General features: G+C 44.8%; 2 protein-coding genes across 5 annotated transcripts in view; one reads left to right on the top strand and one right to left on the bottom strand.

The window, feature by feature from the left end:
- LOC135215001 (uncharacterized) overlaps positions 1-24484 on the bottom strand; it is a 94835-nt gene that overhangs the window by 53959 nt on the left and 16392 nt on the right. The window contains exon 1 of one of the 3 annotated variants that reach the window (XR_010314539.1): positions 11599-11780. The exons of 1 other annotated variant lie outside the window; for it this stretch is intronic. The gene's annotated coding sequence lies outside the window, so the exon portion shown is untranslated. Of the gene's footprint in view, positions 1-11598; positions 11781-24484 lie in introns of those variants that run through there. One more of the 3 variants, XR_010314538.1, reaches the window with a different exon arrangement.
- On the top strand, positions 13387-22351 carry LOC135214625 (glutamate receptor ionotropic, delta-2-like). 2 transcript variants are annotated; one of them, XM_064248959.1, is made up of 12 exons: positions 13387-13486; positions 13747-13989; positions 14213-14396; positions 14597-14773; positions 15794-15926; positions 16489-16621; positions 17573-17767; positions 19012-19185; positions 19720-19944; positions 20367-20600; positions 21262-21369; positions 22085-22351. In XM_064248959.1, exons 1-12 carry the CDS (start codon positions 13484-13486, stop codon positions 22265-22267), a joined length of 1992 nt encoding a protein of 663 aa, XP_064105029.1. In that variant the 5' UTR covers positions 13387-13483; the 3' UTR covers positions 22268-22351. The 2 variants fall into 2 exon arrangements, with proteins under 2 accessions (XP_064105029.1, XP_064105031.1); XM_064248961.1 differs by lacking the exon at positions 17573-17767.

Below are 24484 nucleotides of genomic sequence, written 5' to 3'. Positions count from 1 at the left end.
TCGCGGACGAGAAACCGAGCGGTACCTGGCTTAGCAGCAGAGCTGCCAAGACCAGGCGAGGGTGTACCAGCGGTAGCCAGCACACCCTTGGTCCCCGTCTTCTTCTTCTTCTCAGAAGGGGAGACGGGCCCCGTTCCCGAAGGAACAGGAGGACCAGCAGAAGAACCCCCCCGTCACACCGGAGTGTGACGAGCCCTTCGAAGTTCCCAAAGGAGTCTTCTTAGGGGGAAATTAACAAAACCCGGTTACCCAAGCTGGTCGCTGCGAGCGGCCGCCGCTGGCCTGGCGAGAGTCACCTGAGCGGTTTCTCGCCAGCTTCTGCTCCGTGCCGTGGTCTTGGCGCCGAGCGAACTCTGGCGCCGAAACTTTGGCTGCACGGTCTCCCGAGGGAGAGCGTACACTCGGGATCTCCCGCGAACGAGAGACCGAGCCGGAACTGGCGTAGCGGCATCGCCGCTAGCACCAGGCGAGGAAAAAGTACCAGAGCTAACCGATACTCCTCTGGTCCCCGTCTATCTCTTCTTACGGAAGGGGAGACGGGCCCCGCTCCCGAAGGAGCAGGAGGACCAGCAGAAGGACCCCCCGTCCCACCGAGGTGGGACGGGCCCTTAGAAGTTCCCGAAGGAGACTTCTGAGGGGGGGAGGCAGCTTCTTCTTCGGCTTATGGGCCTTAGAAGTCGAAGGGGAAGAGGCAGCACAGACGAAGATGACACCTTCCTCTTCTTCGTCAGCTCACGCAGGACAGTCGTCAGGTCCTCCATCCAGGCCAGAGTCGGGCCTATTGCCGAAGCAACACGGCCCGACTGCACCTGTCCGGAAGGACCTGGGACTGGGGAAGACACACCATGGGCAGGACAGCATGGACAGGCGCAGGAACCAGGAGCGACAGGAACAGCAACCAGCTCAGGAGCGCAGGAACAGCGGCAGCGGTAAACACAGAAGGGACAGCCAAGCCAGTAGCGGGAACATCATCAGCGACAGGTACGGCAGGCCCAGCCATCGCCTCGTAGAATCATCGGCAGCCAGCGGGAACCTGGTACTGGCGGCCGGTCCAGGGCGAGCTGCTGGAACAGCGGAGTCTGGGGCAGGCAACACGAAGAAAACACAGGCGGCGGCGGCATACCCCTCCTCGGTACGGCGGCGACCGGCCTAGAAGCGGCAGATGGCGTCACCGACACAGCATGGGGAGTGTAGACCAGCGGGGGGGGGGGGGGGGGAAGCAGCATAAGCGGCCGCCGGGAAGGTTGTAGTGGAGACCACTCCAAGGTCACCGCCCCAGACCTCGCTAGACGCTGCAGAGATCGTGGATGCTAGGCACGCCCTGCAGCCGCAGTGGCCCATACCTGTCCAAGGTCGTCTCCCACGGATGTAGCACCTGCGGTAGCACAGACAGATTAGTAAGAGGGGTTCCCTCACGCACGGGGGGGGGGGACATGCCCCACCCCGAACGGAAGGAAGACCCCAAAAACAAAATACGAGGAAGCTGAGCGGGGGGGCAGGAAAGAAGACGAAGAATCGGATACCAAGGGAGTCGCAGGAGAGCTTTCCGACGACTTCCTGGCAGACCTTCGCTTCCCCCACCCCCGCACAGCAGAGAAAAGTAATATGAAAATGAAACAGAATACTGCACTTGCGATTCACTTCATAGAACTTAAAGGGGGAAAGATCAATTCCCGGGTAAGAGCGGAAACTTGATCCATAATATAGGGTGCTATCATAAATATATATGAAAATGAACAATACTGCACTTGCTATTTTCACTTTCACAGCAATAAATCGTAAGGATTAATTCCGGGTAATGAGCGGAAATTGATCCAAAATTAAATTTGATGCAATTAATAAATGAAAATGAAAAGAAAACTGCATTGCGAATCCACTTTCATTGCATTCTATTCATACAAAATAAGAGGCTCGTGCCGAACGCAATCAAGCTCTCGGCAACGAACGCACAGGGGCCAAAAATATAATGAAAAAGAGTACTTACATCTTTCAATTACACACTTTCGCCCAAAATACATGACTCGGCGCGAGTGCGCCCGCCCTCGGCACCGAGACATAATTCAAGGGTTCAATTCATGAAAAGAGCGGAAATCGCCGTCTCTACGGCGATAGCTCCATGTTGATTCATAATTAAGTAATGAAAATGAAAACAGTGTACTTACAGTTTCATTTTCAAGTCAAACAAACCATTAGTAGAAAACATAATATAAACAAAGCATACGACGATGGAAGCGGGGCAGAGAGCGATGACGAACACGTCCTTCACACCCGCGGCCGAAAGCAAAAGTGGTTCTTCACCTCTCGGGCGCGCGGGCGCGCGCACGATCGGACAAGCAGTTAACAACCGTTTCTCGTTTCTCCCCTTGTTCGAAGCTTACGACCGTCCCAGCTGCCGCTAGTTACCTTCCTATTGTTAAAGGACCGAGGGTTTTGTATTACTTTATCGAACAAATGAATGGTTAATTATACTGTTTGGTAGTTTCATTAGTTGAAGAGAGATATTAATGAAAATTTATGGCTTACTGTGTCCTAGGAAAAGTGATTGCTTGGCGTTTGTTCGGTACTCGTGAGAGCTGAATGTAAACAAACGATGGGAAGGTTTTTTTTTTTTTTTTTTTGGTGTATTATAGTTAATGATTAATTAATAATATTTGAAATGAGTGCATACTGATTATTTATACATTTTATTGCATATTCTAAGCTTTTAGCTTCTTAGGTTTAGATGTCAGAATCATAGACTAGGCTACAGTAGCAACCGCTAACATAGGATAGGCTTATTGCTAGGAGACATATGCTAAAGTCCTAATATATGCAGTAAAAATGAGGTTGAACATTACTCAAGTATGTACAGTATTTTGCCTTTTTGGAGTCACATTTCTTTCGTTGGATCGGCATCGTAACCCTAGAAACATGTGTTGTAGGTCTGGAAATGTAATTTATTGGGGTGTTATTGTAGGGCTTGGAACGGATTAGGCATTTTTACATGTAAAATGCGGTTCAAGATACGAAAAACTCATGATACGAAGGCCGCCTCGAACAGATTAATTTTGTATTTCGAGGTACCACTGTACATATTTAAGCATACCATTCAAAAGATTAAGTTTAATCTTTTGAAAGTTTATTTGCATGGTGTTTTTATGCTGCATGGAACCGCAGTGGTTACTATTCAGCAACGGGACCGACAGCTTTAAGTGACTTCCGAACCATAACGAGAGTGAACTTCTATCACTAGAAATACACATCTCTAACCCCTCGATGGAATAACCGAGAATCAAAACTGCGGCCACTGAGGTGGTACGGCAACACCATCAGGACCACGCCACTGAGGCGCTAAATTTTCTTAATATTGTACAATAAAAACACAAAATCAATAGTTAACCCACCCAAGATTGTATCTCAAGAGAAAGATCATAACCTTTAAACTAGATGAAAATATTCTCAGTACAATTATGTTTAGATACCCTCAGCCTAAGTTACCAGTAATACTGAAGAATAACTGCTCTCATGTCGTACACTGCGAACGACGTCACATCAGGTGTTCCAACCCGGTCGGGAAATGGCACGCTACGATAGGTTAAGTTAGGAGAGTTAAGGTTAGAATGCCGCAAGCCTTTCACTAGAAGGTGGGCAAAAAAATGTTGTTTTATTGCGCTGATTAGAACTACAATCTTGAGTACGCAAATATTGTTCAAATGAAGGCTGGGGAAGGCGTGACCCATATTGGTGGTTTCATATATATATCTCATTTTGTTGAAGAAAATTCAATCTTTTGAATGGTATGCTTAAATATTGATTGTATTGTTTTTTCGCCAATTAAATATCGAGTGAAAAATAGCTACATAGGCCTAACATATGCAACTCTCCTGCACTCGTACAAAATGACAATTTGTCCAAAATTGCATTTTTCCTAACTATACAAACCTGAGGTCCTTTTACAATAGGAAGATACTAGCGGCAGCTGGATAGGTCGTAAGCTTTCGAACAAGGGGTTCGGTAGTTAACTGCTTGTTCCGACAGGCAGCGCGCGCGCGCGACTGAGGATAAACAAATCACTTTTGCTTTGGCCCAAGCAAAAACTGCAGAGAGGGGTGGCATGAGGTGGGGCTATGTGTAAAAGGACCTCAGGTTTGTATAGTTAGGAAAAATGCAATTTTGGACAAATTGTCATTTGTTCCGACACGGCATACAAACCTTCGGTCCTTTTACAATAGGAAGACTCACTTCTTGGTGGGAGGAATCTGAGTCTTTTGTGAACAGACTGGTGTTCGCCCAACCTTGGAAGCCTCCCTGGTCGTAAGAGCGAGGGAGGGATCCAAGCCTCTGTACCGATTGATCGGGGTGTGCACCGCAGGATCAATGGTCAGACCTCTGGACCGAGTACTAAGAGAGGGCATGCGCATCTCTTAGTACCAGCAATGCAAGAACTTGTTCCTGTACAGGAGCAAATATAAAGTCATGGGTTTGACTCTTGTAGGCATCCACTTCCCCCCCTTGTAGAAGGAAGTTGTGGATATTCTGCTCCTATCCCTAGTGAAAGGGATAGGATGGGGCTCTGTCATATAGCTCACCTGCATCTCGTCCTCATCCAGCGTAGTGACGACCATGGCCCTCTGCCCGCAGGTAGAGGGGAAGGAAGAGACGGGAAGAGAGAGCCAGTCACTCACTCACTCACACATCCACCCACACAGTCACACCAGGACTCGATGCGTTCAGCTGCGAGGGTCTGGGTTAGCTACACAACTTGTTGAGCAGCCACCACGGGTCCCAAGGAAAAGGTATCCAAGGACCTGTGGCAATATATCCCGAAGGTAGAAGGACGTAAAGGTAGTCTGGTTAGACCAGACCCCTGCCTTCAGGACCTGCGCCACGGAGAAGTTCTTGCGAAACGCCAACGAGGGGCCAATACTTCTGACTTCGTGAGCTCTCGGACGGGACGTACGGATGTCGTCACTACCATCAGCCTCATACGCCCTCTGATGACCTCACGCAGCCAGAATGAAAGAGTGTTCTTGGATACTTCTTTCTTGGTGACCCCGGTGCTAACGAAGAGGCGTCGACACTCAGGCCTGAGGTGACGAGTTCTCTTCAGATAGCGCCGTAGCGCCCTCACAGGACAAAGCAGCATCTCATCCGCATCATTATCGGTGAAGTCCAATAGGAGGGAATCGTGAATGACTCGAACCGTCATCAGGGACTGAAGGTTTCTGAGTCTTCGCAACGAAGTTCGGGACGAAATCGAGCGTCACGGATCCCATCCCCTGGAGTGTCGTACATCATTAGGAAAGACCATGAATTTCCCCCCTACTCTCTTCGCCGATGCCCAGGGCCAGCAAGAAGAGGGTCTTGAGGGTCAGATCCCTGTCTGACGACTCTCGGAGTGGCTCGAACGGTGTTCGAGTCAGACTCCTAAGGACGAGAGTCACGTCCCACGCAGGGGGCCTGAGTTCCCTGGGTGGGCAAGACCTCTCGAAGCTCCTCATCAGCAAGGAGATCTCGAACGAGTTCGAGATGTCCAACCCCCTCAGTTTCAGGACGAGCGCCAAGGCGGCTCTGTATCCTTTCACTGTGGGGACTGATAGGAGCTTCTCTCGGCGAAGAAACACGAGGAAATCCGCTACCTGCTGAAGAGTGGCTCTGAGAGGAGATAGACCCCGTCTACGACACCAACCACAGAAGACGGCCACTTCCCTGGTCACAGCTGCAGAGGACTGACGGACGTTTCCAGCCATCTCTGTTGCTGCGCTACGAGAAAAGCCTCTCGTTCGCAAGAGATGGTGGATAACAGCCAGCCGTGAAGACGTAGGGACTGGACTGCTCGGTGGTGGATCCGCTCGACGCTGTGGCTGGGCGAGAAGGTTGTGCCAAGGGGGAATCTCTCTCGGTTCTCCTGCGAGAAGAGCCAGCAGGTCCGGATACAAATGGCCTGATGTGGCCATTTGGGAGCCACCAGGATCATCCTGAGATTCGGGGTGACCAGTGCTCGACTGATCACCTTGCGAATCAGGCTGAACGGGGGAAAGGGCATAGACGAAGAGGTTGTCCCACGGGTGTTGAAGAGCGTCCTCTGCAGCTGCCCATGGGTCCGGCACGGCCGAGAAGAACACCTGGAGCTTCCTGTTGTGCCGGGTGGCGAACAGATCCACGACTGGTCGCCCCACAGGTCGAAGAGCCTTTCCGCCACGTCCTGGTGTAGAGACCATTCGGTCCCTATCACCTGATCCCGACGCTGAGCGTGTCTGCTACTACATTCCTCTTCCCTGGAATGTAGCGTGCCGACAGCTCTATTGAGTGTGCCTGAGCCCACTCGTGCACCTGCCGTGTCAACTGGTACAACGGGAGGGACACTAGGCCCCCCTGTTTGTTGACGTAAGCCACCACCGTGGTGTTGTCGCACATCAACACCACTGAGTGTCCCATCAAGCGTCCTGAAACTCTTGGAGAGCGAGGAACGCTGCCTTGAGTTCCAGTACATTGATGTGAAGGTGCTTGTCGTTCTCGTCCCACACTCCTGAAGTCAGCAACTCCTCCAGGTGTTGCGCCCCATCCCTCGGTCGATGCGTCTGAGAACACGCAGCTGCATGTCCGGGGGGGGAGTGCGCAGAGGCACTCCTCTTAAGAGGTTCCTGTCGTCGAGCCACCAGGCTAGGTCCTGCCTCACCTTACCTGTGTTTCAGTGACACGGAAACGGCTTGGGGGATCCGTCGCCTGTGACCAAACTCTCCTTTAGTCTCCACTGAAGAGACCGCAGGTGAAGACGCCCGTGAGGGACTAACTTCTCGAGTGACGACAGGTGTCCGATCACGACTTGCCATCGCTGAGCTACCTGTTCCTGCCGAGACAGGAACTGGTTGGCTGCCTCCCTGAATCTGCTGATCCGCGAGTCTGCGGGGAAGACTCGCCCTGCTACCGTGTCGATCAGCATACCCAGGTACTTCATCCTCTGCTTGGGCTCGAGATCGGACTTCTCGAAGTTCACAACGATCCCCAGATCGCGACAGAACTCGAGAAGCCGATCCCTGTCCTGTAGCAACTGCGAGCGGGAGCTCGCCAGGACCAACCAATCGTCGAGATACCTCATCAGACGTATCCCGTGCGAATGGGCCCAAGCAGACACCAGAGTGAACACTCGCGTGAACACCTGTGGGGCGGTTGAGAGACCGAAGCACAGTGCCCTGAACTGGTACACCGTCCCGTCGAGGATGAAGCGGAGGTACTTTCTGGAGGACTGATGAATGGGTATTTGGAAATACGCATCCTTCAAGTCCACTGAAAGCATGAAATCGTTCTCCCTGATGGAGTCGAGCACTGAGCGTGCCGTCTCCATCGTGAACGCCGGGTCTGGCGAACAAAACCGGTTCAGGGGAGAGAGATCTATCACCGGGCGCCAGCCTCCCGTAGACTTTTCCACCAGAAGAGTCGACTGTAAAAGCCCGGTGACTGATCCGTGACGATCTCTACAGCTCTCTTGCTCAGCATGGTCTTGATCTCCTGTCTGAGTGCTACGTCCTTCGGTGACCCGGGGACGTACGACTGCTGTTGGACCGGGTTGGAGGTGAGGGGTGGCCGAGATTCGAAGGGTAATAGATATCCCTCCCGAAGGACATCTACAATCCAGGTCTCGGCGCCGTAGCGCTGCCAAGTTGCCCAATGGCTGGCCAGGCACCCCCCCACTTCCGGCAGCAGGTGAGGGGGAACGCCGTCCCTAGCGTTTCCCCCCTTTCTTCGACTTCTTCCCAGAGCCTCCACGGGATGAGGAGGGCTGGGAGAGGGCTGGTTACGGCCCCCCCTTGCTAGAAGTCGAAGAAGACAGAGTCACTCCTCGGGGCTTCGACGCAGCAACCGTCTTAGCAGCCGAGGAGGCGCTAGCCGAGTTCTTAGACTTGGCGCAGTCGAGGCTGCCCAGAAGCCTTCGAGACTGCCTGGTGAACCAGACGGTCACTGTCATCAGTGCGCCGTCTGTCCACCGCAGCGTCCACCATCTCTCGTGTGGGAAGAGAGACGTGGAACTCCGTAAAGGTCCGTTTCGAAGTCCCAATGCCGCTTCACGCCCGGCCGCCCTGGAAACCCGAGTAAGGACAGCGTCCCTTCGTCGGAGAACCAGGTTGGCCCACAGGTTCACCGTCTGGTGGGCAAGGAAGGAGATGGCTCTTCCCCCAGACTGGCAAACTCTCCTGAAGGCCGAGTCATCTTCGGGAGAAATTCCCCCGGAGTTGGCTGCGACCTTAGATACTGTGAGGGACCACAGATCTAGCCAGGAGACGGCCTGGAAAGCTGCCATGGCGGTAGATTCCAGGCCTAGTGCCTCTTGCTGCGAGAACCACAGGTTCTCGGACAGGAGCTGTTGCAGAGACACACCCGGAGTCAGCCTCGCTAACTCCGGGTTCACCTGTTTGGGCGGCATCGGATCCTCAGATGGCACGTAAAACCGCCGCTGTCGTAGCAGAGGAGGTGGAAGTAGCTTGCTAGACCTGCCAGACTTCAGCGAACCGTCCTGTCCAGAGACAAGCGATTCAACTTGGTCCAGCACTGAGTCAGCCAGCTCTGACCGCGGCAAACCCACCGTCGGTCTGGGTTCCCTCTTCGGGCCCCAGAACGACTCGAGCCGGGACGTGGGCTCGGATGGTGGGAGCGGCGATCCTTCCCCGAGGTCGTTGTGCTGACGAATCAGCGCAATAACCTCGGCAAAGTTCCTCTGGATCTCGGGCGTGATAGCATCCTGTGGAGTCGGACCGTCCAGTCCCTCGAACAGGAGTACCTCCCGAGACCCTCCTCCCTCAAGGAGAGGAGCAGCGACAGCCCCCTCTCGGTCTCCTCCAGCCACCTGTGCGTAAGACCTGGCTGGTCCGAGAACCGAGCCTGGTACGTACGACGACGTGGCTGGGATCCTGAAGGGCGCACCCTTCACGATCACTCCTCAATACCTCGCCCTCCCGGTGTAACCCGAGGAGGTTGAAGGTATGGGAGAGGCAGACCTGACGCTCCCTCCTCGCTCGCTGGCAGAACCAGTGGGCTTGGAAGACTGCAGGCGATCGTCAACCCGCGGTGGCGATCGAGCTGCAGGCCTAGTCGAGCCGTCTCGCTGTGGAGAACGGCTGGACCGAGAACAGCGGCCCCGGTCTCGTGTGTCAGAGGAGCTGGTGCTGGTCGCCGTACCCGATCGCTCTCTGTGAGAGTGACGGTCAGGCGACCGGCGAGCTCCACTGTCACGGTGAGACCGGTGCGTATCCTCACGGCGCGTCACGTCGCTGGTACCAGCCGTGGCTGGTGCCGGCGAACGGGGGGACCTCTTCCCAGCCTCAGCCCGTGGCCGGTCATGGACCGTCACGTCCGCCGGGTAGCCAGCTGCTCGCCGCGAGAGCGAGAGCTGGTCTGGTGAGAGTCGCGTGAGCGGCTGTCACCAGTCTTCCGCTCCGTGCCGTGAACCTGACGCTGAGCGGACTCAGAGGTCTGGTTCCTGGCTGCACGGTCGCTGGTAGGCGACCGTACACTCGGTACCTCTCGCGAACGAGCGGCCGAGCCGGATCCTGCTGCTGTGGCCGAACCACTGACAGCAGGTGAGGAAGTGCCGGTGTTAAGCCGGCACCCCTCTGGTCCCCGTAGTCTTCTTCCTTGCGGGAGAAGAGACGGGTCCTGCTCCCGAAGGAGCAGGGCGACCAGCGGAAGAACCCCCCGTCTCACCAGAGCGAGACGGGCCCTTAGAAGCTCCCGAAGGAGACTTCTTAGGGGGGGGGGAGGCGACCTTCTTCTTCTTAGGCGGGGGAGCCTTAGAAGAAGAAGGGGAAGAGGCGGCAGACGACGACGACGAAGAAGACGATGAAGACGACGACGACACCTTCCTCCTCTTCTTCTTCTTCTTCGTCAACCTCCTCAGGACCGACGTCAGGTCTGTCATCCAGGACGGAGCCGGGGCTGCTGTTGCCGAAGCAACAGGGCCCGGCCCGGACGTTACCTGTCCGAACAGACCAGCATCGGGAGCAGCGGCGCCAGGAACGGGAACAACATCAGCAGGTGCGAGCATCACAGGAACGGCAGCAGACACGGCAGGAACAGGAACAGGAACAGCAGCGGTGGTCACGGTAGGTACGGCAGATACAGCTGGTCGAACCAACGGCACAGACGTCATCGGTACCGGTGGGAGGTCCAGGGGCGAGCTCTTCGGGAACATGAAGTCCGGTCGCCGGCAGCAACGGCAAACCAGGTGGCGGCATCACACTCCCCCGAGTTACGGCGACTGGCCCCTGCACCGATGTTGTGGGTGTTACAGAGACCGCGTGCTGGGTGTACACCAGGTGAGGAGGTGACGCGTAGCCAGGTGTTGTCAGGGTCGTGGTGGTGGTTGTGACCGTAGCATGCGTAACCGCCACGGAGCCAGCGAGATGATAGAGCAGCCCCTGGACACTCGGCACGCCCTGCAGTCCCAACGATGCCCACACCTGTCCGAGGTCATCCTTCACGGCAACCGCACCTGAGGAGGCAAAAGTCGGGTGATTAGGAGGATCCTCTACCCGCTCGCGCGAAGACGAGCGGATAGAGGACCCAGAGTACAACTCTACGTCGGGGTATCTAGCGCCCTCCTCCACACTCGACACATCGGGAGAGGAGAAGGACCTAGACACCCCCCCCGAAGGGGAAGGCGCGAGACGTGGAAGTTGAGCGGGCGGCAGGAAAGAAGACGAAGTGTCCGTCACCAAAGGAGTCGCGGGAGAGCTTTCCGACGACTCCTTTGCAGGCCTTCGCTTCTTCCTGCCCTCATACAATGTCCACTGCGGCCTCCGACCAGTCCATACAAAAAATATCACAGGGCTCGGCCCGGGTGCATTCGCGCCCCGGCACCGAGCACACAAAACATGAGGGTCAATCTCGGGGAATGATCTGAACTTCCCGCATTTGCGCCCTTCGGTACCCGGGCAAAGTCTCCTTGGGGTAGCGAGGCGGGGAGATTCCATCATAATTGAATTGCAGCGTAATTAATATGATAAGAGAGAATAACTGTACTTACAAGCTCTTTCATACACAATTACAAACAAACTAGAAAGCAAACGACGAGCAGCGGGCAGAGAGCGAACACACACGTCCATCCACTGTGAGGCCGAAAGCAAAAGTGATTTGTTTACCTCCCAGTCGCGCGCGCGCGCCTGTCGGACAAGCAGTTAACTACCGAACCCTTGTTCGAAAGCTTACGACCTATCCAGCTGCCGCTAGTATCTTCCTATTGTAAAAGGACCGAAGGTTTGTATGCCGTGTCGGAACAAATTATCAATTCAAGCCCAAGTCTTTTACTTAAAAGATCAAAGGCCTATGCTATGTTATGTTCTAAAACACTAATAAAAGAGGTCTGTAATTTGTAATGACTAGATTTGACGTCGGAATGAGAGTACGCACAAGTAGGCCTATGCTGTATAAAAAAAAAAACGGCAACTGTCATGGTCGCCGCGGCATAATTATATAGATCTACCAAATTGGTAGTTGATATTTCTTATAATCCATAATTAAAAAACAATTATTATTTCGTTGTTAGGGGCCTGGCTTTAGTACTTACCTATAGGCCTATCTTAAATGGGGGTAACCCACTTTCGCAGTTATAACTCGAAAAAATACCTTGCAAAATACATTACCTTCTTCACAATTATCTCAAATGCGTGATTAGGTGCTTCTTGTTGGCCCAGGAGGAAGAATAGGGGTCAAATAAGGTCACTGGGAGGAAAGGCAACAGAGAAACATACCACAGACGGAGAGACCACTGTGAACTGGCTCGTCTCGTGGTCACGTGACGGTATGCGAGTTGACAGCTACCCATTTATTAAGTTAACTATTTCTATAAATAATAATAAAAAATAATAAAACAATAATACGAAACTTCACGTTGAAAAAAATAAATACAGGTATCGTGAAAACTGCATATAGTGAAGAAAATTAAATTATTTTCCAAGATGATGCTTATTACAAAAATGCGCACAACATAAGAAAAATCTATGGTTACGTAAATGTTGCCGTGACTATAATATTTTTCGTGTAATGTAATGTAATGCTTCAAATGCTTTAATGTGACTATAATATTTACCGTAATGTAATGTAATGCTTCAAATGCTTTAATTTGGACATAATTACATTTGGTATTATTCTTATTATATTCAGTGCTGACATCAGACGAAAAATTACACCCGAGAGCATTAGCGCATCGGGACATTGTCCAACACCGTTTAAATTGCCATGAAATCACTTAGCCACGATTAAGTATTTATGAGCGTAGGCTAAATAGGCTTGCTTTAATAATTTCTTTTTTAATTAGGAACCATAATTGCCTTTGTATATCTAAGTAGCCCTTAAAGATGGTATTTAAAATTAAGAAAACTTGAGATATTAAATGGTGACATTTAGGTTTATTCTACGTTTAGAGCTCTCTCTCTCTCTCTCTCTCTCTCTCTCTCTCTCTCTCTCTTGAAGAAGAAGAAGAAGAAGAAGAAGAAGAAGACAGGTACATGAAGTGGCCTTGAGAGCAAGAAGGGTGGACAATTACGGCGACCGATCAGAGAAGTTAAAAACGTTAGGTCTGGCCAGTACTTGGATGGGTTCCCACCAAGAAATGCCAGACACTGTCGCCACATATGTACGAAGCGCTCCTCCAACACTTTCCTGCGGGGGGTGGGGGGGGGGGGGTTAAAAGATTAATTCAAAGGTGGCATTCTGTTAATTTTTTGTCCCACTTTGCAACCCATTTCCGCTGTGGGTCTCCAGAACTAAAGGTTTCATGTATCCCCACTCAGAGAGAGAGAGAGAGAGAGAGAGAGGTGGTATTAATTTCTTTGCAACACAAAACATATGCGAACTTTCGGATGAATCGATGTGTGCAAGCACATTCGTTAGCAACAAACATGCTTTTATATTCTCATGACGCCTGATTCTCCTGCAAGGAACACGTACTACAGTCGGTGTTGCTTGATCGTCTGTCTTTGTTAATAAGTAACAAGGACAACGACGATTTCCTTTTCTATCCGAACCTTTTCGAAGGCAAGTAAATTCATAACTCTCATAAGGGGTTTCAACAGAGGGTTAACGCCCTTGCTATGTGAAAGACTGACTCTTAAAACGAGTGAAATTACGGTAATGCTTCTCATAATAGCGACTTATTGTCTAAAATTTGTAGCCTAGGTTGTTCTGACGTGTTAACCTTGTGTAAAATGCTATCATTCTAGTGCAGCTATGAATAAAATATGCACACGAAGACTATTCTAGACTCAAAGCGACATACCTACCACTCGTGTTAAACGAATAAGAATGCTAAGGCAAATGTTAAAAAAAAAAAAAAGAAATATGACCGATGAATACTTAAAAACGTGAGGTCATTTCTCAATCATACACTGCGCAGAAGCCAAATTCCTTCTGGAGATACGGTACAGACAAAGGTATAGAGTGGCGTTTGTCCGGCTGGTGCCAGCTTAGTGGAGAGACGTCTTGAAGGCTGCAGAGACGAATACTTTGAAGAATGGTTTGTTATGCATAATTTTGAGTCATATTCATTCCCCTTCACTTGAACTTTCAATGCTTTTAATTCTGTTGCTGCACTGTGACTAACTCAAATGAATGAGTCTACAAATTCTAATTGGGAAAAATGAAATATAATATGTCTTCCATTTTTAAACATTAGAAAATTACCAGTTCGATTATATATAATTTCCAAGCGTGCAATTACATCTGCAATCTTAATATACATCTATGCAAATAATTTCACTGGTTTTTTTTTTTCAGAACATCCTCTGGCCTTCCTTCTGGGCAACGCTTTTCGTTGCAACATCGATGCACTTGAACGGAGTTTATTCAGTCTCCGCCGGAGGTGGCCTGTATTCGAGAGGTGGCCCTCCAATAGCAACCTCCCAACTCGTAGCGCAGTTTCTTAAGCAGTTACTCCACGGCGATATGAGCCATTGTCACTCTGTTCTACTAACCCCCAGCAAAGTCACTCTGCAAAGCATCGTGCAAATACAAGATGAGGTGAGTTCATGGGACGCGTCGCACGAACCGCATAATTCTAAGTTCACTTTTCTGCAGGATTTTAATTTGGCGTTGTCCGTCCTTCGTCTGCAAGGCAGTGTGTTTTTTATTCGAAAGCTAGTTGTATCAATTTTCCAGGAAATGTATTATCGAAGGGTAATTTTCCGGCATAAAGCGCTTGTAATTTGCACAAAACAGACTTAAGTGACAATTATCTTTTCAGATGGAGATGACGCACGCCGCTTTCGTCAGCTACGATGTAGAATCTTTCACCACAAGCACACCTCCAGAAATACCCGTGTATCGGTACCGGCCCAGCAACGCAGCTTCCATGTATTGTGTTACCTTCTATATACTGGCGCCCATCAGCCAGGTTGAGAGCGCACTGGCCACCATTCCCAAAACAGGTATAATAAAGCAAGCTTTCGTCATTCCCAGGGCGAGCCAGCTTACACCACACTTATGTAGTACTATACAAGTTTGAATTATTGTAATCACTGCACAAATTGTCTGCTTGATTGCCTGCTCATACATGAACAGAATATCATTTATTTTGCACGTTTTTTTTTTTTATCTATTAACTTTCCTTATTCTATTTTTGTTTCAGACTGGTTTTCAGGTGCTACGAGACATTTCGTCATTTATACCGGGATTCAAATGAACATCACCGACATGGAGAGAATCCCGAGTTTTCTAAAAGCTTACAACACCTTATTCATATCTGCGGATGATTTCCACACAACTGCAGGAGCCGATGTAAATAAGTGGCCTCTCCATCTCTTCTGTGAGTAGTAGCAGTAATGGAAATACTCCTTTGAAACGGCTCCCATATTTTAGTGGGACTTGTGATTTGGGGCTGGGAATGTACATAATTCTAACCCTGAGAACAATGAACAATTACAGATCAAGCTACAAAAGGTTTGTTTTGTATCGTATATGAATATTATTTTTTTCTTAATCAAATTATATGGGTCTAAATGCTAACTTCTCTTATATTAACGATTTCATTGGCGATTCAAATCCGGGTCTGCTATATATATATATGAAGATGAAAATGTCCATAAAAACTACATATGAAGATCAAAAGGCCCATAAAAAACTATTCATCCTTTGCAACCGTGTATTTCGGACACTTGTGTGTAAACTTTTGTACCAGCGTACAAGGACACAGATGTATTCGAAATATAAGGTTGCAACGGACCAAAAGCGCTTTTAAGGGCCTTTCTATCCTAGTAGATTGCTGCTGGATTACAGTAAAAGACATTCATCTGTGTGTATATATATATATATATATATATATATATATATATATATATATATATATATATATATATATATATACACGTATATTAGAACAACCTTGGTTCTAAAAAAAATAGTTAAAGCTTTGGTATATCCCAACTGCATCATAAGATCCAAACCATTTTTTGTTCCATTTCCCTGAGAGATAAAGACGTAAAAGACACACACTACATGTATAATATATATATATATATATATATATATATAGAATATATATATATATATATATATATATATATATATATATATATATATCTATATATATATATATATATATATATATATATATATATATATATATATATATATACATATATTCTAGAACAACCTCTGCTAAAAAAAAATAAAGCAATTGTGAAAGCTTCGGTATATCACAACCACATCATAAGATCCAAACCACTTTCTGTTCCATTTCCTTGAGAGAGGAAACAAAAAAAAAGTCACATTCTTGACACAACTACTACTACAGCATCCTCCTCTAGTCCTTCTCGTCCCCATCCAGCAACCTGCCCATTCTGTCGGTCGGGTGAGCCGGCGATAATCCTCGGGAACCGTTGGAGTCCGAAACGCGGCCTCATGAGAGAAACCCAATTGTTTCCAGACCTCTTCCGGAACTGCAACGGTCACGTGTTCAGGTAAGGCTTTGTCTGTGTCTCTCTGTGACTGTGTTTGTATACGTTCATATTCTTCTTCTTCAATAAATGACGCCAAGATGTCTCCCTAAGCTTCAAGTCAAGTGAACCTTAGCAGACGACAAAGCATCTGGTTAAGAATTGCAAAATTTCATTTGAAATATGCAAAAAAACGGATAAATGATTAGATAAGTAAATAAATAAATGAAAATAAATAAATAAATTATTCAATTAGTTAATAAATTATTTAATAAATAAATCTGCTCCCAATCCTTTATGACATATTGCTTCCATTCTCACGTACGAGTATATGCGTAAAAGTGATTTGTTTCTTATATGCTTATATATGCTTAACGACTCACTTCGTGTTACTCAATAACAAATCTCAAGACCTCTGCGATGACACTAAAAGCAGAGCTATTTTTACACTACGTGTTTATGAACGCGTAATGCATAATTCGGATAAACAGAATATTAACTCGTTCTGACAGACTCCAGACAAAACCTACTTTTTTCTCGACCGCTGAGAAAAAATACAAAAAATAATTAATTTTCTCTTCTTTAGGGGAGTGACTCTGTCCTTTCCCCCCTTCATGCACTACACAGAAGGGAACGCCACGCATCGAATCGTTCTGAAGGACTGCCTCGACAGAAATATTATGCGAGTTATCAGCAAATACTACAACTTCTCATTCGACGTAAGTGACAGTCGCGTTCTCATTTCCTTATTTATCTTTAAATTTACGTTATACTTAAAGGTTGAATATTTTCCTTTTGTCTCCTCTATGTCCTCACTTTCACACGAAAATCATATCACGATCTCGATCACAAGCAAAAGCATAAAAAGGAGAGGATATCGATTATTTCTTTGTGCGATACAAATTACAAATCCAATATGGGCAAATAATAACGTTCGCTTTTCAATAGCGCGTAAACCGAAGTACCGCCTAGGGCCGTTTTCATCTAATGTAGTATTCATACCATGCACAACATTGTCATTCCTTGGTATAAGCAATTTTGACGTCTAAACGTCAATAGACCTGTTTACTGTTCAAGTTTAAATGTACCCTTTTCCAATTCTTGGGGTTTTCTTTACACACCACACACATTATATGTATATATATATATATATATATATATATATATGATATATATATATATACACATAACATACATACGTACACATATACATACACACATACACACACACACATATATATATATATATATATATATATATATATATATATATATATATATATACATCATATATATATATATATATATATATATATATATATATATATATATATATATATATATATATATATATATATATATATATATATATATATATATATATATAGGGTGTCCATAAAGTTCCAGTACATTACAAGTATTTATTGCTCAGAAACCATATAACATAGAGTAATACAGTTTTTTGTAGAATGAAGCGTTCTGAATGTGAACTTCAGGTTATATGGTTTCTGAGCAATAAATACTTGTAATGGTACTGGGACTTTATGGATACCCTGTATATATAGTATGCTTCAAGGAAGACGCATAACCATAGAAGTTCTTGCCAAGATTAGTGGCGATGCTATAGTTCTTACTCGCCTTCGAAATTACCTCTGTACTACCTTTCCCAGCTATACGAACCAGCAGATGGCCAGTGGGGGTACCAGTTGGACAATGGTTCCTTCACGGGAGTTTTGGGCGTCGTGCAGAGATACGAGGCCGATTTCTCCATGGACATCTCCATCACAGCCGAGAGAGAGGAAGTCATCGATTTTACCATCGGATTTCATTCGGAACCTCTCTCCTTCGTGACTAGTAAACCGCAGGTAACTTCCAGCGAAATAAACTCTCCAAGAAGAGGTCCACTGGAGGACGAAATTGTCGGGCATTTTCTGAGATAAACCATTTTCATCTTCCTATATGGAATACAACTGAATTAACGTATCTTCGTGCCTAGGAAGATTCCCAGTAATATATATATATATATATATATATATATATATATAAAATATATATAGATATATATATATCATCTATATATATATATATATATATATATATATATCAGTAAGGACACCAAGGCAAAACCCGGAACTGCATTTTGTACAACTTTATTGGGACATGTTTCGAGTAGTACTATCACTCGTTATCAACCTACAAAATTAAAATGAATGACATTATAGTTCTTGCAATCAAATTTACAATAATAAAATGATATGTATAAACATTATAAGAGTACGTTAAAAGATAGCTAATACTTAAAAAAAAATTATAATTAAAAATTGCTAAATGAAACAATTGAGTAGATAAAGCCTTCCTTGGCTAGAAATGTAGCTGTTACCTCACTTTTGTGTTTTTAGTCTGCATCCTGCTGGTTTGTATATCTACTTAGTATATTTACTGTTCTTTTGTACCATCCGTTTTTGTGACTTAAATTTGCATTCTGCTTCATTTTATTTTACCTACTCAATTGTTTCATTTAGCAATTTTTAATTATAATTTTTTTTAAGTATTAGCTATCTTTTAACGTACTCTTATAATTTTTATACATATCGTTTTATTATTGTAAATTTGATTGCAAGAACTATAATGTCATTCATTTTAATTTTGTAGGTTGATAACGAGTGATAGTATACTACTCGAAACATGTCCCAATAAAGTTGTACAAAATGCTGTTCCGGGTTTTGGCCTTGGTGTCCTTACTGATATGTAGATGGCGCTTCCCTGCTGTTGTTTCAATTGCTGTATATATATATATATATATATATATATATATATATATATATATATATATTATATATGTATATTTGTGTGTGTGTATTAGGATGCCATAACCAATCACATTTCCCGTGGCCCAAAATGTAAATAAAAGCAAATACCTGAAGAAATGTAAGCTTCCAAAAACTCAGCATTAACTGTTTAACGATTTTTGTGGATTTATATCAACAGCAATGAGAATTGCAAGCTTAAGCATTGATTTAAAACATTTTCAAAGGCTTCGGACGTCACTGCTCTCATATTCTTGATCTCATAATTGTCTTGCATTATATATCTGCGATCTGTCTTCCAGCCTCTTCCCCAGTGGTTGGCTTTGATCCGTCCGTACAAAGAGTACGTCTGGATATGCTTCGTAGTAACAGTCGCAGCGGCAGGCCCCGTTTACTGGTTTTTTCACAGACTGGCGGGGAGTGACATGTCTTTATTCCAATCTTCATTTCAGATGTTCGCGTCTCTGATCAACCAGGTAACTATACTTGCTATTCACTCTAAATTATACTAAGCTTTACACTAACTACTCCAGGGGTGGTTAATGTGAACGTCATTGCAAATAAGTCCAATGCAAATCAAGCCACATTTCACACATGAATTTTCGAACTACTCCAGTGCTATACTCTGTTTTTTTCCATCTGTGTATCCGCCTGTGGTGGTCGCACATGGTAACACTGCGTCCCGGGCTTTAAATAGTTACCCTATGTGTAAGTTTTAGGTAAATAAATGGATATCTTGGTGTATATTTGCAACTGAAAAGTGTTTTAATTATTTACTGTATGCGAATTACGCCGTTAATTTTCGAAATAGGATGTTATTTAAAGCCCGGGACGCAGTGTTACCATGCGCAAACACCACAGGGGGATGGACAGATGGAAAAAAAAACAGAGTATAGTTAGTGTGAATGTCATTGCAAATCAAGTCACATGTCTTACAGGAATTTTCGTTCGTCCTGACAACTAGTACTGCCGTCGACCGTAACAAACGTTTCACTCTCTCTCTCGTACAGAGTCTTCAGTGGCCACAGAAATCAAGTGTTAGGATCTTTAGCCTATTCTGGATACTATTCAGTCTGTTGGCTACAGTCTCTTACGTCTGCAACCTGACGGCTTTCCTAACTGTGCCAGCACTCTCGCCCACGGTAGATAACCTGGAGGACCTCTCTCACTCCTCCTTCGTCTGGGGGATAAATGATTACGGGGCTGCCGACTATCAGCTCTTCAAGACGAGCAAGGTTAGTGGCCAGTGAATCTTGTTCTTGAGCAGTTTTCAGTCATTGGAAGGCTAGAAATAAGCCTTACATGCTCTTTCCTCGGTCTGCAAGAGTAAATGTTTATATAGACATGTATGCCATTACATTTTCATATATATTTAAATATATACAGGTTGTCCATAAAGTCCCAGTACCATTACAAGTATTTATTGCTCAGAAACCATATAACATAGAGTAATACAGTTTTTTGTAGAATGAAGTGTTCTGAATGTAAACTTGAGGAAATGTAGAACATTCTACAAAAAACTCCATTACTCTATGTTATATGGTTTCTGAGCAATAAATACTTGTAATGGTACTGGGACTTTATGGACACCCTGTATAATGGGCGATGCTCGCCGGTGTATAACACAGCCAAATCCTGTTTTCACGAATATTGCCAGGCTCCTCTGTACCAAAGAATCTTCCGGGGCCTCACCTTTTGCCCATCGCTGGTGGAGTGCGTTCAGAGGACCCTGGATCGACGATTCGCTTTCATATCGTGGAGGACCTACTTACGCGACGTCATCGCCATGAATTTTACTGACAAGAATGGCTACACTCCCGTCTACCTCTCCCGGGAGAGCTTCTGGCCCGGCGACATAGGATATGCTATGCAGAAAGGATCCCCCCTTCGGGTAGGCTCCAGAAGTTGCAAACTGTCCTTTGAGCTTGTAAGAAAATATATACATACACACACATATGTGCATGAGTGTATGTATGTACCACATACACTTTGACACACATTGAACAATCTCAACCAAACTTGTTATACTTACAACTTAGCATCTGGGAAAGAGTACTGGGGGGTAAGAGATCACTGGCAACAAAGGGCAGGGGTATGGGAAGGAGGGAAATGTAAAAATTACAGAAAATGACAGATATTAGCATCTAACGCATAGTTTTCGAGGTCACTGAGATGAATAGTGACATCTCCACTATATTCCCGTCCTTACGGCAACCTACACAAAGGCTCCCTTTTGTGTTTCTTCAACGATAACCCATTCATATTCATCAATATCCTGTTTCCCTGTCCCAGTTATTCTTCTGATATGTGTTTTGCTATTGTAAATATAATTAAATTAAGTTAAAACCTAAGAGTTGACCTAATCACATCCCCCTTCTAAAGAAGGAGTTCAGCTGTAATTTTGTATTTTTTACCTGATCTTACGGCTAGAGACAGAATAGTGTTATTCCAAGGTAAGTTGTGGTACATTTTCAGCGTAACCCATGAATCTCTAAAACCATCAAACCAAACTGTATATACCTAACAATGCACCAAAATCTTTTCCCCAACAGCCAGGATTCAACAAAATTCTGAGGCGCCTCATCGAAGGAGGCTTAATGGAGATGTGGGTGACAGACCTCATCCAAAAACACACTTTGGAGACTCAGCGTGCAGAGAAGGTAAGACTGCGTTCATCCAAAATAGAACAAAAGAAATCTAGAACGTTTTGCAGCTACGTAACCTTTACCCAATCTGGTCGCACAACAAGTGTACGGACGACAGAATACTGTTTCTACCCTGGTTACTTCATTCAAGAATTTTAACAGAAGCGAGAGATTGTCACTTTCTAGATATTCTCTGTAGTATTTCCTCAACATCCTTACCTTCCTTGAAGACCTTTTCTTCTTATTAAAAGTTCCCATATATAAAAGTCCCCGTATTCCTGCATTTTATCTTGGCCAAAATTCGGCCTCGTATGGAACAATTGCTCATTTTATGAACATTCTCACCTACAGTTTACATACGGTTCATTTTATACCAGTAAGCCAACATTTTTTTTATTTGCAAATTGCCTTTCTTCCTTAAGGCATCCCCTCATTGCTTGAACCTTTCCCCCACATTAGTAAAAGATCCATTTTATTTAGGAATTCATGTTGCCTATCGACGATTTCAACTCTGAAAATTTGCTTGATTTGGGACACAGTGTGAGCGATGATGCTATATACTAGGAATGGACCAAAAGTTTGTTCAAACCGCTTTTTGTTAATCTGTCAATATCACTATCATACCATAAAATTACAATGGTCACATCATTTCTGTCAAAGAAAGCACTGTTGTCAAAATGAAGTCAAAAGTCCAAAAGCCCAAGTCTGACCATGTTTACTATTTGTTCAGGCCAAGGCTGCCGCCAAAGGGGAAACGTTGGACGAAGAGGTCGACTCGGTTCTGAAGCTGACCTTACACCACCTGCAGGGGGTCTTCTTCATCTACGCCGCTGGTATGTTTCTCTCCGCTTTCACGCTCCTCTTGGAGCTAATCGCTCATGGAACCTTCAAATTAGATAAACTGAACATTTAGATGTATGAGCCACTTATCTTGACAGTGATAACGGGAAAGTCGTCTTTTCCATTAATGTTCAGCTATGTAGCTATAAACATGCACTCCAATGCCTGTAAGAGCTATTCATAATAAACAGTTATTGTTAATTATGCATTTCATATCACCTGTCATAAAAACAGTAGTACAGTAAAAACTTTAGCATCATTTTAAAAGTTGCAAGCAATATCAATTAATAAGGAAACGGTAACAATAACAAAAGGGATGCTGGTAAGCAAGTGTTGTATCCACTAAGAGTGCCTGATTTAAAAAAAAAAAAAAAAAAAACAGTTCGGTTCTTGAAACCCCTCCAATCGATATTTCCATTTCGCACCATAAGATATATATATATTATATATATATATATATATTATATATATATATAATATATATATATATGGTATATATATATTATATATATATATATCTATATATATATATATATATATATATATATATATATATATAGAATCTATATATTTATATGTATAGATATATATATATATATATATATATATATATATATATATATATGAAAAATGGTAAAAAGTTTCTGTTACAACAGAATTCACATCTGAATCCCATGCTCCCTCTGAGATGTTCATTACTTGCCTCTCTTTTATTAAGGCCGACTCCACCATTTGTACCGGCAGTTGCTGCTAAATTATATGTGACAAATTCCAGTTTATTCTATAGTTATGTTCATTTATATGGTTTAAAATAGCTGAGTTCTGTTGTCTGTGCCTAACTGACCATTTGTGTTGTATTAATCTCTGGGAAAGTGATTTTCCTGTAAATCTGATGTAAGATTGGTCACAGTCCTGGCATGGGATTTCATAAACTCTTGTGTCGTTGGGGGATGTCTTTTGTTGGATGTTAATCAGGGATTAGGCTAAGGTGTTTGGGTAAGTAAATGCAAAAGGGTTAGATTTTCCGAGGGTCTGAGTCACCACCTTAATCCTGTCCAGGTGAGGAATTTTTATTTTATTGTTGGGTGTATCTCTGGTCTTGTCTCGGGGGGGTCAGAAGAAAATTATGTTTGCTTTGTGAATTGCTTTCTCAATTATATGGTCAGGATACTTTTAAGACGAAAGTTGCTTACGAATTAGTTCAAATTCTTTTTCCAGGAAATCTGGGGAACAAATTCGTAAGGTTCTTAAGAACAGGTTGCTGGCTACACCTATCTTGATAGCAATGTCATAATAGCTAAAGTAGTGAATGTATGAAAGTGAGAACGCTGGTTTTCTGTATATGGTAAATTTGTATTCTGTCGTGTCTCTGATTATTAAAACATCAAGAAAGGGAATTTTGTTGTCTGTTTCCCATTCAACTTTGAATTTGATACTGGGCACTAATGCGTTTAATTTTGAAAGGAATTTATTAAAATTGCCCCACCTATTATCCCAAAATGTTAGAATATCATCTACATATCTCATCCACAGCATGTTTTTGGGTTTAATTGCATTTATTACTGTAGTTTCAAAGTATTCCATGTACAGATTGGCTAAAAAAGGACTTAAAGGACTACCCATACTAAATCCGAATTTTTGTTTATAGAATGATTCCCCGAATGAAAATACGTTATTAGATGCACATAATTCAACTAACTTTATAATTTTGTCAAGTGCCAATGGGAAATGATCTGAATAGGGGGATAATTTTTCCCTCAAAAACTGAAGAACGTCCTGAATGGGAAACAGACAACAAAATTCCTTTTCTTGATGTTTTAATAATCAGAGACACGACAGAATACAAATTTACCATATACAGAAAACCAACGTTCTCACTTTCATACATTCACTACTTTAGCTATCATGACATTGCTATCAAGATAGGTGTAACCAGCAACCTGTTCTTAAGAACCTTACGAATTTGTTCCCCAGATTTCCTGGAAAAAGAATTTGAACTAATTCGCAAGCAACTTTCGTCTTTAAAGTATCCTGACCATATGATTGAGAAAGCAATTCACAAAGCAAACATAATTTTCTTCTGACCCCCCCGAGACAAGACCAGAGATACACCCAACAATAAAATAAAAATTCCTCACCTGAACAGGATTAAGACAGTGACTCAGACCCTCGGAAAATCTAACCCTTTTGCATTTACTTACCCAAACACCTTAGCCTAATCCCTGATTAACATCCAACAAAAGACATCCCCCAACGACACAAGAGTTTATGAAATCCCATGCCAGGACTG

This window comes from Macrobrachium nipponense, chromosome 46 (genome assembly GCF_015104395.2).
Source record: "Macrobrachium nipponense isolate FS-2020 chromosome 46, ASM1510439v2, whole genome shotgun sequence".
NCBI lineage: Eukaryota > Metazoa > Arthropoda > Malacostraca > Decapoda > Palaemonidae > Macrobrachium > Macrobrachium nipponense.
Note: the sequence above shows the minus strand (reverse complement) of the source record. Positions and strands in the feature narration are given on the sequence as shown.